Source organism: Rhinopithecus bieti, unplaced genomic scaffold (assembly GCF_001698545.2).
Source record: "Rhinopithecus bieti isolate Rb0 unplaced genomic scaffold, ASM169854v2 scaffold_2721, whole genome shotgun sequence".
Lineage (NCBI taxonomy): Eukaryota > Metazoa > Chordata > Mammalia > Primates > Cercopithecidae > Rhinopithecus > Rhinopithecus bieti.
In genome coordinates, this window is record NW_016803895.1 from 680,831 (window position 1) to 697,271 (window position 16,441).

General features: G+C 39.6%; 1 protein-coding gene across 1 annotated transcript in view; it reads right to left on the bottom strand.

Annotated features, from left to right (window-relative positions):
• The window catches only part of LOC108519001 (copine-8-like), a 262,053-nt gene extending 249,693 nt beyond the window's left edge, over nt 1-12,360 (bottom strand). Inside the window, 1 exon segment of the mRNA XM_017857756.1 lies at nt 12,165-12,360. Coding sequence (XP_017713245.1) covers nt 12,165-12,262 — 98 coding nt within the window. The 5' untranslated portion in view covers nt 12,263-12,360.
• Nucleotides 12,361-16,441: the final 4,081 nt, after the last annotated feature.

A 16,441-nucleotide genomic window follows, 5' to 3' on the forward strand; every position in this document is an offset into this window, starting at 1 on the left:
AAAAAAAAAAAAAAAAAAAAAAAACAAGCTGTCATAATGAAGCTAACCAAAGCCCACCAAAACCAACATGGCAATGAGAGTGGCTTCTGGTCATCCTCACTGCTACACTCCCACCAGCGCCATCACAGTTTACAAATGCCATGGTAACATCAGAAAGTTATCCTATATGTTCTAAAAAGGGAAGACATGAATAATCTCCCCCCTTTTTAGCATATAATCAAGAAATAACCATAAAAATGGGCAACCGGCCGCCCTGGTGCTGCTCTGCCTATGGAGTAGCCCTTCTTTTAGTCCTTAACTTTCTTAATAAACTTGCTTTCACTTTACTGTATAGACTCACCCTGAATTCTTTCTTGCACGAGATCCAAGAACCCTCTCTTGGTGTCTGGGTTGGGACCCCTTTCCGGTAACAATACTACTCCTTTCCCTATTACTTTTTCTTCACAAACCTTCTTTATTTAAAAAACTCAAATATAATAAATAACTTTTACTCTATATCTGTACTTCTTATGATTAAAATTAAAATTCATATATCAATATCATTTTAAATACACTAGAGGAATTGTCTATTTAAAGACATTCTGAGATAAATATTTTGAAAGTAAAATATCCTTTTTTGTTTGTTTTATTAAACATAAATTATCACCACCTGGTTTAGCTGGTTTACAATGGGCTTTGACGATCACATTATTTCCTTAAACTGGAGTATGTCTCCATTTTATTTCAAGATCCTGCCTCTCCAATCATAAAATTATGAACCTCCAAGTAATATCATAGGTCATCTTGACCAGAGACCCAACCTTTCTATAGGATCTAAGATCCAATGAAGTGGAATGATTGTCAAAGGTCACAGAGCTAGTTCCAGAAACAGACCAGATGCTGTTTCTTTGCTGAAGTGTTCCACAAGGAAGCAAGATGCCATATATATGACATTCCAATGGCACAGTGATTTAAGTGAAACAAAGAAATTAAAGCCATTATAAGACACATCTTAAGTTAAAAAATCAATCATCTTTTAGGTAGTATATTTCAAGTTTTTCCCCCCAAAAAATTTTTAATTTACTAATTTAAATTATCAATTAAGACAGAAGTTCACTAGTAACCTGATATTGATTATGCCTCCTCTCCTCAATGCCTACAAGAGGCTTTGGATGAAACCACTGGCATAAAAATCAATTGTAATCAACTTTCTAATATCTCTGTTTCCATAATTAATTTGAGAGTGGAGATACCAAGATAAGTCAGATAATAAGCTATATCTAAAATTGTAGGTAATTGAGATGGGTTTAGCAAATACATTTATTATTCTGGTGTAGTTCTCACGTTAGTCTCGCTTGCTCTCTCTCTCTCTCTCTCCCTCATATTCTTTGCTTATAGCTTGGAAACATGAAAACCTATTTAAGACATAAATGAATAATGTTTGTGTTACTTTCTTTTTTTTTTTTTTTTTTTTGTATTTTTTTAGTAGAGACGGGGTTTCACCGTGTTAGCCAGGATGGTCTTGATCTCCAGACCTCGGGATCCACCCGTCTCGGCCTCCCAAAGTGCTGGGATTACAGGCTTGAGCCACCGTGCCCGGCCAGTGTGTTACTTTCAATTACCTGAAAAATCCACAAATAGGAGTATATTTAGATAAAAGAGTGCTCCTTTATAGGAGTACATTTAGATAAAACAGGTTTGTAGGAATGCTCAGAGTTATAAGAGATGGATGCAATAAGGATCTGCAGACAGTGAGAAACAATTATATTTCTCAAAATGATTATAAAACCACTATTATGCTAAGGCGGAGATATGTGTTGGTTTCAACCAGTAATGGCAATTATAATCATATCTCTGGTTCATTACACTCTCTGACATTTGAGATCATTCCTAATAAAATTAATGTGTCACTTGTTACTTATTTTACATACACAGAGAGAGAGAGAGCATGAAGCTAATTAGCAAGGTAAGAAAAAATTGACTTTTACAAACTCATGCCACAACCCATATAGCTCAGAACAATGTACTGACATTGTTAATATCTAAGTAGTTATTTTATTTACATGAAATTCTGAAGAATGAATTTGCCATAAAGGGAAACTCTGGAATTAAGTATTAGTGAAAAACTAGCAAGTTAAACAGTGACTTTCCCAGTAATAAGAAAGCACTGGACTGAAATGGTAGGGCCTGAGGTCAATTCTCAACTCCACTGGTAAATTCGAATGTCACATAGTCAATTCAATGAACTTTTCTTACTTTTCATTTGCCCAGTCCATCACCTCTCTCTAGTATTTAGTTTTCATCTCAGCCTGCCTGCTGATTTCTAGCTAAATAGTCTTCTCATTACTTAATTTCCCACATCTTCATTAGGTAACTCAGCACCAGAAAAAGATAAGAATCAATACTGGAAATAAAACATCACATGGTTAAAGTTTTATGCCACTCCTGTGAATTTCTCTACTCAAAGCTCTCAACAGTAGGGAACAGAAAAAACAGGAAAGAATTCTGTATTTTGCATCCTCTGAGAAATATTTCCTTTGTGGTAGAGTAGTGTTGATATCATCTAATATAATTGCATCTCCTAAGCTTTATAATTTTTTTTAAGTTACTAACACACTGATATGGACAGAGAAGAGTTCCACTCTTCAAGCCTACAATAAAGAATTTATGGAAGAACAACATAATATAGCTAATGGTCATAAGCATATGCTTAGGAATTAGACATATATGGATTAGGAACTCACCTTTGCCACTTACTAGATACATGACTTCGACCAAATTACTTACACTCTCTCTAAACCTCAATTTCTTCACTTGTAAAACAGGATATAACATCACCTCTTATCAGAATGGCAAAGATTGAATTAGCCCACATTAACCACTGTATACATTGTCTGACAAAGAGTTAGATTTTGAGATTAATTTTTAAAAAAAAGATGGCAAATGTCCAAAAGTTGCATGCTTCTTGGCTTCATTAAAACAGCTTATGTTTGAATTCCTTTACTGTCTAATAAATAGAAATATTTGCTGGGAACTATCAATGATATTTTGTTTCTTCAGAGTTTCAGAAAATCAGCTGACGATTCCCTCAGAAGGTCTGGAGCATTATTCTTCGCAGAATAAACCTGACAAAAAAACCTTACAATTTGAACAAGAATGTCTGGTAGCTAATGGTCCTGGCTGGAGAGGCATTAACACTGAAAGTTGTCATTAAGTTTGCCAACATTAAGGTATTGTGTATCAGGGAGTGAACATAGGTCCCTGGGGCAGGCACCTTTTAAATACATCCTATTTTATTAGGGGCAATAAATACTTGCCTTCCCTCAGCCTGTGTTGGCAACTACTGCAGTATCTGTTTTATCATGTCTAACACAAAAGGGCTGTCTTAAATATCAGCCCATTGATTTTATTGGGCAGATACAAGAATTTTCTTTGGTTCTAAAACTTGATTATTATAGCAGACTACCTCCTACCTGTCAAATCCCACATGACCGACTGTGTCTTGGCAGAAGTGGGCGTATGGGGTGGAATCTGTAGAAACTGATTTATAAATCAGTTTTTATAAATCCACACTATTCTAACCACTGTTTTATTCCACACTCTCTCCACATTGAATTAATCAGCATGGGATAACATGCAGCTTTATCACTGTTACCTTGGTTCCATGTTTCTATGACTCCTCAAATTGACTGTAAATTTTCCAAAGTACAGATACTTTATTCTATGTTCTGTGTGCCACACAGTAAAATGCTGAAGAAACTGGGATAAGACTAGTAGCTACTTAGCGCTTTTCTTGTGACAGGCTGGACATTGTACAGACTTTATTTCATTTACTATCCAACAACTTGAAATTTTGGTTTTTAAATCATTTCTATGTTACAGATTAGGAAATGAGGTTCCAAAAGCTGAAAGAGGTTACCCAAAATAACATTCCAAAAAGGGATAAAAATGAGATTTAAAGACATCTGTCTGATTTCTAATTCCATTTTCTTGCTGCTATCCTCTGCTGGCTCAAATTCTCATTAATCTCTAAATGCAACGTTCTTATGGTAATAAAAGTGTTTAGAAAAGTGCAGCCAGTAGCTTAGCCTTGATTCTGCATACTTAAATAGGAATGGGATGGAAGTAACCAAAACAAGCTACTAAAATCCCTTTGAGAAGATAGCTTATTAATCATTTCAGTTCCAGAAAACTATCCCCAGGAAAAAAAAAAAAATCAGAGATGTTAGATGTTTGTGACAGAGGATACTCATTTTTAACACTGTTTTGAATAGCAACTTTTTGAAATAAATTTTGGAAAACAAGGGTTAAGTTAAATAAATATAGTACAACCATATAATAGAATACTGCACAGACATGGAAGGTTAGGTTTCCAAAGACTAATAGCAACAACATATTCATGATATAATATTAATAGAAAAGTACAGAAGAAATATTGTATAGAGTATACAATTATATTCTATATTATATACATACAATTAATATATTACATATTGTATTATATATTATATATGTGTGTATATATTAATATACACAGAGAGAGAATATAAATGTGATGCTATACATGAGACAGAAATAAACTCATTTGCTCATAGTCTGATGGAATAGTGAAGGATTTTAATTTTTTTATTATCCTTTTGTAATCATCAAGTGCTTAACTAATGTCACAGCAGTGTTTTATCTCACTTACATGTATTAACTTACTTAATCCTCAAAGAAAATATAAGAAGTAGGAGCTATTATTATCCCCACTTTACAGATGAGGAAACTGAGGAACAGATGTTTCAGAGATATTAAGTGGTAGAGCTAATCTACCCTTACACCACATTCCTCAACGCTAAACAAAACTGGCTTTCAAACAGGCTAAGAACTAGATGAAATCTCTTTGAAAGGAATTGTATTTCTTCTCAGCGTTGAGTAAACTCAAATAGGAGATGTAGGCTTCTGCCTGTTACAACACAAATAACAGACCTAAAGGAGCACAGCTATTACCACCCTCTCCTGTGGGATCCTGTCCTTTAAACTGCTTCTAGACTAGCATTCTCCACATACCAGGGCTGTTTTAGAACCCCTCAGGCCCCGAATGCTAAAAAACACAAGCAGACCAAAATATTGGTGGAACAACAATGTTAAATAAGGTGTTTCTCTAAAAAAAAAAATATACCAGGGCAACTCTCACATTAAGACTTCAACACCACAGTTCAGAAAGTTCCCAGGACAAATTTTACTGAAACTCTGGGGCTAAGACAAACCTAAATGTGATCAAAAAAGGCACTATGGGATGACTACAATCTTGAACCGCAGGATCTCAGGAGCTGCAGAGACAGAATGGGATGTTACGGTCTACAACAACGTTACCCTCCGTCTACCTGTCATATGGGTCATTAACAGCACAACAGGCAGTCTAATATCCCTAGCTTATATAACTTAATTTATCAGCTAACAACATCATTTGACAACCTATTTACATAGTACTTTCAAATTTTTTGTCTGACTAAAGAAAGGTAAAGTGTGCTAAGAGATGAACCAATGTGGACTAAGGTAGAGTCTCCAACTGTTGTGTTTGAACACTTGGATTCCTTTCACCACAGATCACTAGAACAGCACAGGTATCTCCCTGAAACGGCCAACTCCAAAAAGGCTCAGATGCTCTCTCTCGGAATGTAACTTTGTTTTCGCAGGTGGTCAGTTAATAACTAAGTGTAGCTGGACTTGTAACATGTAAACTTGAAAAGGATATGCCACCAGTGGATGGAGAAACAGGGAAAGAAAAATACAACTTCAAAGTAAGAGAAGAATAAAGGTATAGAGAGGACCACATGAAAAGCAGAGGGAGAAATTTAAAAGTATGTAAGTTCCTACTGCAATATAATTGCTATCACAACTTTTATGGATTATAAAATCATACAACCCCACTTATTGCAGTAGAGAAGGAAGACCAGAGATAGTGCTGAACTTGACACTACCACTTCTAATAGTGACAATCTAACAACAGTGTTATGAACTGAATGTTTCTGTCCCCCCAAAATTCGTATGTTGATATCCTAACCCCCGATGTGATGATATTAGGAGGTTGGGTCTTTGGGAGATGATTAGGCCACGATGATGGTGCCCTTATGAATGGGAATAGTGTCCTAATGAAAGGAACCCCAGAGAGCTCTCTCACTCTCTGTAGGCCATGTGAAAGTGAGAAGTTAGCAGCCAGTAACCTGAAAAAAAGCTCTCACCAGAACCTGACTATGTTGGCACCCTGATTGCAGACATCCATCCTCGAGAACTGTGAGAAATGAATGTATGATGTTAATAAGTCACCTCGTCTCTGGTACTTTATTATAATAGCCAGAACTGAACCAGACAAACAACAATAATTTTCTTTTATATATATTTTTATAAAAAGTCCATAAACAGTGATGTGCAAGTATGTATTTTAAAACAAGCTCCCCAATAAAAAGCCGAATGTGTGTCTGTGTACAAAATTTGTTATTTTTTACTGATATGTCGAGTAAGTAGCTTGGCAAACAATCTACAAATAGTAAGTTACATATAGTACTTCTATTATAAACTCCATAGAGCCAACTGATACCCACAGAATGCTTTCTTAAGTATAGATGACAAAAGGGTAAGTCAAGCACTGATTTGCCGTGTTTGCCAATTTCCATGGTATAAATACTCCCACTATGGCTGATTTCAAGCTTCCAAGGTGGCATACATGAATTGGGAAGAGAACAGAAGCACACCACTGAAGAATACTTTCAACACAGAGATTAAAAAACAGAGAATAGATGATTATAAAAAAAAAATAGATGACAGTAAAATGTAGTAAAGCAATTAGGAAGTTATAACCTTTCAGCATTTCTTACATTTATTTTTAATATAATTTAATATTGTTTATATAATTCAATTTTTAAGTCACTTCAACAACTGACTTACAAATTTCTGTTCCCAAACCCATTTAAGCTCCAGCACACCATCAAAAAGTATCTTCCTAACACCCTAGTAAGGTGGGTATTACTAACTCAGATCAAGGGACTATAGTCAGAGTCACTTACTCATGAAACCAGGAGATTAAAAGAATTAGTGTGTATAACCAGCACAGGGTGAACTTGTTAAAAGCTCAGATTCCTGGGTCCCATCCCCGGAGATTTTGATTCAATAGATCTGCTACGGGACCTAAGTATGATATTTTAACAGGAGAAACCCCCCTCCCCACATTAGACAATTTGGCTATAGAACTACAGCATCAAACATTTACTAACTACATATTCTGTGCCAAGCTCAGAATACAGTACATGGCATGAAAGAGACAAAACTTGTCCTCAAGGAGAGTAGAAAGACTAAGATTTGTCATATACCTATGACACTGGCACACCCTGGCTACTCTGGGACTAATGCAACTTAGGAGCACAGCCTAATTCAGAAAAGAAGGGGAAGGGAGGTAGGGCAGGGCAAAGAGCAGCACCTGTATAGCCACATAAGCACCAGGAGTTTGGTTGTCTAGGATGAATGCTCACGCTTTGGGACTGCACCTTTTAGGAGTATTTTTCAGCCGTATTTATCTGGCATTCATTTTGGCCTATGGCAAGCAACTGTTTATTAGACTATATATAGTTGCTGGGTTCATGCAAGGAGTGATGGGAGATGAGGCAATAGACTTACACCAGGTCAGGAAGGGCTTTTTAGAATGCCTAGCACAAAGTAGGTACTCAACCCTTTTCCACTTCATAGTCTTCTTCCACTTTTATGTTTAAAGTCAGTATTGGCCGGGGGGCAGTGGCTCAGGCCTGTAATCCCAGCATTTTGGGAAGCCAAAGTGGGTGGATCACTTGAGGTCAAGAATTCCAGATCAGCATGGTGAAATCCCACCTCTACTAAGAATACAAAAATTAGCTGGGCATGGTGGTAGGCACCTGTAATCTCAGCCACTCCAGAGGCTGAGGCAGGAGAATCACCTGAACCCAGGAAGTGGAGGTTGCAGTGAGCAGAGATCGCACCACTGCACTCCAGCCTGGGCCACAGAGTGAGATTCCATCTCAAATAAAAAAATAGTCAGTATTATCACCATTATAGGATTATTTCTGTGACAGGATGTACATTTGATACCTAACATACAAAGTCGAGAAATACACAATATTCTCACCGCTTTTATAATTGATAAGCTGACTTCTCAATCAGAGAAAATGGCAAAAATCAGTGAAATAGTGCAACAAATCAAGGACCCAAGGAGAACAGGTGATTATCGCATATTAGTTTTACCAGTGAGTTTACCTAATTTTACAGTAATAAGCTTTCAGAACAAAATGGAAATATTACCTTAGTTTATCTCTCAAGGTTGTATCATTTCAGCTACAGGCATTTTTAGTTAATTAAGTAAGCTAATTAATTTAAAAATCTACAAACTTATACAATAAAGGAAAATGAATGCAAGAAGAGCTAGACAATGGGTAGAAGAGGAAGGAAGTCAAACAGCAGGAGCTTGCCTCTGTATAAATGCATATAGAAAAGGGTACCTCTCACCCCCTTAACACACCAAATTTATAGCCACTACAAAACTTCCATGTACACTGTCCCTTTTCTAATCCAAACCATGCCTATCCAGCTTGTCTCTGCCCAAGCCCCATCTCCCCTTTGTAATATACTCCAAGCACCCTATTCCACGATGATCCTTTCCCTCCTCATGCATGAGCCTCATCTTTGAATTTAGCCCTGTTACCATGTCTTATGTAATGTTTATCTCCCAATCAGATTTTACATTTTCAGAGAAGAGAATGTCTTTTGCATTTCTCATGGACCCTAGCATAAACATAGACTTATAAAAGGCACTCAGACACTTGATGAATAAACAGACTAAATTATTTCCATGAATTATATTCAAGCTTCAATTGTTGATCTTTTTCACCTTCCCCAAAATGCAGAAAACTTCACCATAAAGCTTTTAATGATAGGGGACAGTGAAAGGAGGCGAAAGAAAGAAAGGAAAATAAGAAAAGAAAAGGAAAGAAAAAAGAAAAGGAAAGGAAAGAGAAGAAAGAAAGAAAAGAAAGAAAGAAGAAAGAAAAGAAAAGGAAAGAAAGAAAGAAAGGAAAGAAAGAAAGAAAGGAAGGAAGGAAGGAAGGAAGGAAGGAAGGAAGGAAGGAAAAGAGAGAGAGAGAAAGAAAGAAAAGAAAAGAAAGGAGAGAGAGAAAGAAATAATGAGAAAGAAAGAACCTATTCAAATCTGAGCTGCTTTTGAAGTGTCAGCAAATCCTCAGAAGTCTCTGGTATAGTAGTAAGGCAAGAGAATTCCTTACTCTGCCTGCCCATAGTAAAGCTTAGAGGTCTTCAACTGTGCCTTGTTGCTAAGTGAAATCCCCACAAACTTTCTACAAAACATGTTCTTGATGCACATTAAGGAAGATTGAGAAAGAGGGAACAGGTATCCCAATGCTGGTTCTATCCCTGTGTTATTTAACCAACTTATTGAAGTTCAAAAGAGAAGGACTTTTACAGAATTCCATACCTGAATCATACATAACACATTTATTCAACAAATGTTATGTCCAATATTATAATAATAGCTAACATTTTGAAAACATGTTTTGTTTCATGCATTGTGTAAGCGCTTTCACACATCACCTTGATAACACTCTATATAAGGAAAATACCATAATTATTCTTATTTTTGGAGATAAGAATGCTTAGACAGACTGGATAAGAACTTACTCCAAGATAGCAAGAACAAGTCACAAAGCCAGAATTTTTACTTAGGTCTTTGATGCCAAAGCCCAAACTAAATCACCTTCTATGGTTACAAGATCCAACAATACTCAAATATTTTATTTTGAATTTTAATGTATTAAAAATAAATTTAACCCACCTTTTCAGGAACTATTCCTGAACCTATTCCAAAGGCACTAACTTGGGTATTTAATTATGTTTCTGTTTGCCCAAAAGATGCTTTTTATCTCAAACTTACAGTAAATAGTAAGCTGAGTCAGAAGCAACTCAAACAATAGACTAAGCACTAGTGGCCCTGGCAGAGATGCTTGACACTAAGTATTTGCATTCTCTTTCAGGAATTTTTTTTTTCCTATTAGAAATCTTAAAAATTAAAAATAAAATGTCAAAGCAATGTTATGAAAAAAAGCTGGAACAAGGGATTTCCAGGTGCCAAGGCAGCAAACTGAAACAAATTGCCCAGCACACTCACAGAAAACATGCATCAAAAAAGGGGCTGCATTAAACGTGGGCCCTACTGGCAGAATGATCAGTTTAGGTATAATTTCCCTTAAAAAGCTCATGGAAAAATTCAGATTTGATTGACAATATTCTTTTATATTCATTCCAAGTATAGGCCACATGCCATTTAGACTTTGCAGACTGTTGAGTAGAAGATAAGAACTCTAGTAATGCTATTATTGCAGGACTTTTGGCTATCCATTATCTGTATATACCAATAACTTCCCTCTAACATCCAAAGCCAGCTTCAGAGAAAAGAAAAAGTCCTCTGAATTATCTAAAGAGTTTTCCATACAGCTTTACCTGTTCCATTGACAGAAAAATCTCAGGCAGCACTTAAAACAGTGACAGCAATAAGGCAAGAGCTTAATGTTAGCTATCATTATCAGCATGATTATTTCCATAGTCCCAGATCAGTCTTAAGAGGCGGCAGGGCAAACAATCAGGTGATAGTTTCAGGGCTCAAGGCTGTCCTCTACCCTGAAATAATACTACTAGGGTTGCTGGTGCTCGAATTTCCACCCCCAGAAAAGAATTCCTTTGGCTTTAGGGTCAGTTTGTGAAAATGCAATGTCAAGATTGATGGAATTTTAAACTTATTTACATCAAGATTATCCAAATTTATTATATTTCTTCAAGGCAAGTTTGCTAAGGAAAGGAAAGGGAGGATTTGAGGGCATAAAAACAATCTTAGAGCAAAACTGGATAAATGAGGAGTCAATTTTCCAGTGAGACGGACCCAATTATGCAAACAAGGGAGTGGGCTCTAGGGTCAATATTAATTCGCAAACTAGTGGCCAGTACCAATTTAGAACCGTCATTTATCTCCTTCTCAAAATCGTCTACAATATAGCTGTGATGTTGCTTTATTTACAGGGCAACTAACCGGAAGAACGTCAGGACAACGAGTTTGCAATTTACAGTCTCTGGACAGGATTGAAAGTCAGCTTTTTTTTTTTTCTTTTTTTAATTTTTTTAATTTTTTATCTTATTTTATTTATTTATTTATTTTTCTTTTTTTTTTGAGATGGAGTCTTGCGATGTCGCCCAGGCTGGAGTGCAGTGGCGCGATCTCGGCTCACTACAACCTCCACCTCCCGGGTTCAAGCGAGTCTCCTGTCTCAGCCTCCCGAGTAGCTGGGACTACAGGCGCCCGCCACCACGCCCGGCTAATTTTTGTATTTTCAGTAAAGACAGGGGTTTCACCATATTGGCCAGGCTGGTCTCGAACTCCTGACCTCGTGATCCGCCTGCCTCGGCCTCTCAAGGTGCTGGGAATACAGGCGTGAGCCACCGCGCCCGGCCAAGAGTCAGTTCTTACAAGCACTCAAATGTGTCTGGGCCCGAAAACAAAACAAAACAAAGTCGTGACTTCCCAGATCTTAGGTAAGTCATAGATTCGTCTGCAAGGAGGGCCGAAATTTCTACCTATCAGGCAAAAAGCAAAAAGCCCGGAAGGGTGGGGGAGAAGCAAGCTGGACGGCTCCAGGAAGTGGGTGGGGAGGAAGCTGCCGACATCGGAGCCAACCCTAGCAACAGAAGGTTTGCACACGCCTAGCAGAGGGAGTCCCGGGCCGAAGCGTGCAGCAGTCACGAGCGCTTTTGGCAGTGCTGTCCCCTTCGATTCCGATCATCACGCAACCATCCAGCCCGGGTTTGGGAAGGAAAACAGGCTTGTAAATTGGGCGGCGGCCGGTGTTCTCGCAGCTGAGTCACAGCCCAGCCAACTTTTACAGCGTTTCCCAGAAAGAAAATGAAAAGTCCCAGTCCCGGAGCCCACCACTTGCTTCTAATTCCCACTCCCCTGTGTCACCTGACCCGGGGTAACTTCAGCCCCACTGCTGAGATATTTCCCACTCATGGGGCAACTTCTCGTCCGCGCAAAGCCTCGTGGTACCCGGAGCGCTCTCCAAGTGCTACCAACCCCGCAGATAGGAGGGCAGGAGGGAGGGGAAGGGCTGCGTCCTCACCTGCAGGACACGGACACCTCCACCCGCGTGGCCGGGATGGCAGCGCTCAGCTGGTTCAAGTCCCCGATGCCCGCAGTGCTGGTGTAGCGGCTGTCCATATTGGGAGGAGGCGCCTTGGACTTATCCGGCGCCCACAACCAGAGCTCGGGAGGACTGAGGGCTAGCTCCCGTCAGGCGGGGATGGGGGTTGAGGGTGGAGGCAGAACAAGGAGGCGGAGGCAGCGCGCAGGCTGGGGGAGGGAAGGGAGGAGGCGGACTTCCGCGCAGAGCCACGAGGGAACCACGAGCCAGTCCTGGGTGAAACTGACGCTGCCGGGGAAGTGGCGCGCGGGGCTCCCGGCTTCCCAGCCCCCTTCCGGCAGGCAGGAGCCCGGGCGGTGGACACACTCCGTGATCCCCTTCTGGCTGGAGGGGTCAGGCTTGGTGGACCCAGCAAGCAGCCTGATGGAGTAGGTGGCACCAGACGCAGACCCGTACAGTCCAGGACGGCAAGCCCTCGCCGGCTCTGCGAGCTTTTAGGTTTTGTCTCTACCTCTGCACACCCACACTCGCCTCCTGGGCCGCGAGAGCTTCCTCCTGTCAATCAGGTGTGGACGGGAAGGTCTCGAAGTTTCCTCGCCTGAGTTGAAAGCTGGAGGTGGGGGTACCTCTGCCCGTTCCTAACTGCCCCGTTATAAGCTCCCCCCCCACTACAATTGGTTCTCACCTCGCCCTCGGAGCTCATGGGAGATCCCTCCGTCCCTCCTACTGTGCCCGCAGGCAGATGAGTCTGGTCCCAGCTTCTGGACTGCCCACCGTCGGCCACTTAAGAGTTGGGGACGGTGGGGCATTGTGACGCTCTCCAAACCTTGGAACGCGGTGGCAAAGTGGCCCATCAATATATGGGACAAGTAGGGGCGGGGGGCGGACTCTAAGGTGGAAAAAACAGTACTACTTGGGATTTAAGGGAACAATTGGATTCTGTCTCCCCTTGGTTTTTTGGAGCTTAGAGGTCTAACGGCGACAATCCTCCTACAATAAGGGCTCTTCTGGGTCCCTCGTTTCCAAAGGCATGAAAGTTATGACCTGAAAATGGGGGCAGGGGGTGGGTGTCACAACCATATAACGCAGCTCCTTCACCCGACTCCCACCCGCAAGACCTGAGACCTGACGGATTAAAGCAGAGAGGAGGCAGAGTGAGCGCCGCGTTGAGGAAACTGCATTCCAGGGCAGTAAGACTGGTGCCAAGATGCAGTCGCGGCAAAAGCATCCGGAGGTAGACGCGGCGCCCCTCCGTTGCAGAGACCTTTATTCCCCGCGCCTTCCGTCCTGCCTCACCCGAGCGCCTGCGGGTCCCGGGCGCCCGCCACCAGGCGGCGACGGAGAACAGGACGCGGCGCAGCTGGAAGGCGGAGGATGGAGAGGGGGCGGGTGTCCGCCCGCCAGATTTAGCGCTCCAAGCATGGAGTTTCCAGCTGGTTGGGCTAAGTCTGGGAGGAGCAGTTTTTGCGGTGAAGGACTTACCTTGAGTTGTAACATTTTAATCCACTTGTAGCCCCCTGCCTAGAGGATCTGTAGAGGCGGGTGAGTGTGTAGGTGCAGTCTTGCCGCTTCCCCTGCGGAGTGTACTTCCCCTGTTTCTTTTTGACTTCCTTTCCTGATTTCCCCACCCACCGCTTTTTCTTTTTCTTTTTTTTCTTCCTCTTGCCCTATTACAAATTAAACTGTACTTTACTGCGATTTGGAAATGCCCTAAAACTCCAGGCATTTCTATTATGCTGCTCAAAATTAATTTGGCATGGAAATCTAGATTTTTTTTTTAAGCTCACCAGATTTTTACTTTACAGAAGCCTACTGAAGAAATGAAAGTTGAGAACTTTAGTAGTCAAAATGTGGGATACTTACTTCTAATTTGTTTCCACTTTAGTGAGATATAACTGATATATAATGAACAGCACATAAAGTGCGTCCATCATTTGATAAATGTTGACTCATGTATCTCCGTGCAGCCATCACCAAAATCAAAATAATGAATCATTCCATCACCCCAAAAATTTTCTTATGTACCTCCTTTCATCACTGAAACAACCCTCTAAGCAACCTCTGATCTTTATGTCACTATAGATGAGTTTGCATTTTTAAAAATTGTGTATGTGGAATCATAAAGCAGGTAGTATTTTTGGTCTGGCTTCTTCTACTAAGCAAAATTCTTTTGAGATTCATCTATGTTAGCATCAATAGTTCATTCTATTTTTTTTAACTGAATAGTATTTCATTGTATATATGCGCTATAAATTATCCATTCGCCTGTTGATGGACATTTTGGTTGTTCAGACTTTGGGCAATTACAAATAAAACTGATATGAACATATATGTACAAGTCTTTCTGTGGACATATGTTTACATTACTTATGAGTAAGTACCTAGGAGTGGAATAGCTGGATCATATGGAATGTGTATGTTTAACTTTTTAAGAAACTATTAAGGCCAGGTGCGGTGGCTCATGCCTGCAATCCCAGCACTTTGGGAGGCCAAGGTGGGCGGATCACGAGGTCAAGAGATCAAGACCATCCTGGCGAACATGGTGAAGCCCCATCTCTACTAAAAATACAAAAATTAGCTGGGCATGGTGGCACGCGCCTGCAGTCCCAGCTACTCGGAGGCTGAGGCAGGAGAATCTCTTGAACCCAGGAGGCGGAGGTTGCAGTGACCTGAGATCACACCATTGCACTCCAGCCTAGCAACAGAGCGAGACTCCGTCTCAAAAAGAAAAAAAGACTATTAAACTTTTTTTCAAAATAGTTTTACTACTTTTCTTTCCCACAACAGTATATGAGAGATCTGGTTGCACACATCCTTGCCAACATTTATTATGGTCTTCTAAATTTTAGCTTATCTAACAGATGTGTAGTAATATCTCATGTGGCTTAATGACTAATGATGTTGAACGTATTTTCCTATGTCTTTTTGCTGTATGTATATGTATCTTCTTTGGTGACGTGTCTTCATATATTTTACTTGTTTTTTATTAGATTGTTGGTTTTCTTATTTGTGAGTTTTGAGAATTCTTTATCTATTCTGTATCCAAGACCTTTATCACATGTGGTTTACAAAATATTTTCTGACAGTGTGTAGCTTGTGTTTTCATTCTCTTAACTGTTATCAAAGAGAAGAAGTTTCTAATTTTGATGAATCTATTTCTTCAACTTTATCTATTATAAATCAAAAAATTGATGTCAAAACTGAGAAATATTTGTCTAATGTGAGATCACAAAATTTATCATCTTCTATACTTTCCCCTAGAAGTTTCATAGTTTTAGGTTTTACATTTATCTCTATAATTTATTTTGATTTTCTAATCAAAGTTCTCATTTTACACATTGTCATCAGATTTTCCAGCACCATTTGTTGAAAACACTACCATTTTCATTGAAAATCTTTGCATCCTTTGCCAAAATTAACATATATCTATGAGTCCATTTTTTAGACTCTATCCTATTCCATTGACCTATTTGTATTTCTTTAAGCCAATGCCACAGAGTCTTGATTACTGTAGCTTTAAAATAATTCTTAAAGTCAGGTAGTATAACTTTTCCAACTTTGATCCTCTTCAAAATTGGTTTTTCATTTTTAATCCTTCTCATTTTCGTACAAATTTTAGAATCAGCTAGACAAGGTCCACAAAAAGTCTTGTTGAGATTTTCACTGGGGTTGCATTGATTCTGTCAACAAATTAGAGAATAATTGACATTTGGTCCAAATTAATCTTCTGATCTATGAACATTATATATCTTTCCATTTATTTAGGTCTTCCTTAATATCTGTCAGCAGTGGCCTGGTGTGCTTAAGGAGAGAGAGATTTGGAAAATACAGACAGAGAACAAGGCCATGTGGAGACAGAGGCAGAGACTGAAGTTGTGCCACCAAAGGCAAAGAAATCAAGAATCGTCAGTAACCCCAGGAAGCTGGAAGAGGCCAGGAAAGATTTTTCTTAGAGACCTTGGAAGGAACCTGACCCTGGAACACCCTGAATTTAGACTTCTGGCCCCCAAAACTGTGAAAGAATAAATTTCTGTTGTTCTAAGCAATTCGGTTTTCAGTAATTCGTTACAGCAGCCCTAGGAAAAGTAATACATATCGATAACATTTATTATTTCCATTTTGCTGACTTTTTAAAGTTCTGTGCTTATAAATTCGTCATAGCGAAGTAAGCTTTAAATAAAACTTTGAAAGTATATTCAAATTCTGTTGCTATAGTTAGCACAATACGGAAAGGAATATAATTTTTAAAAATAAAA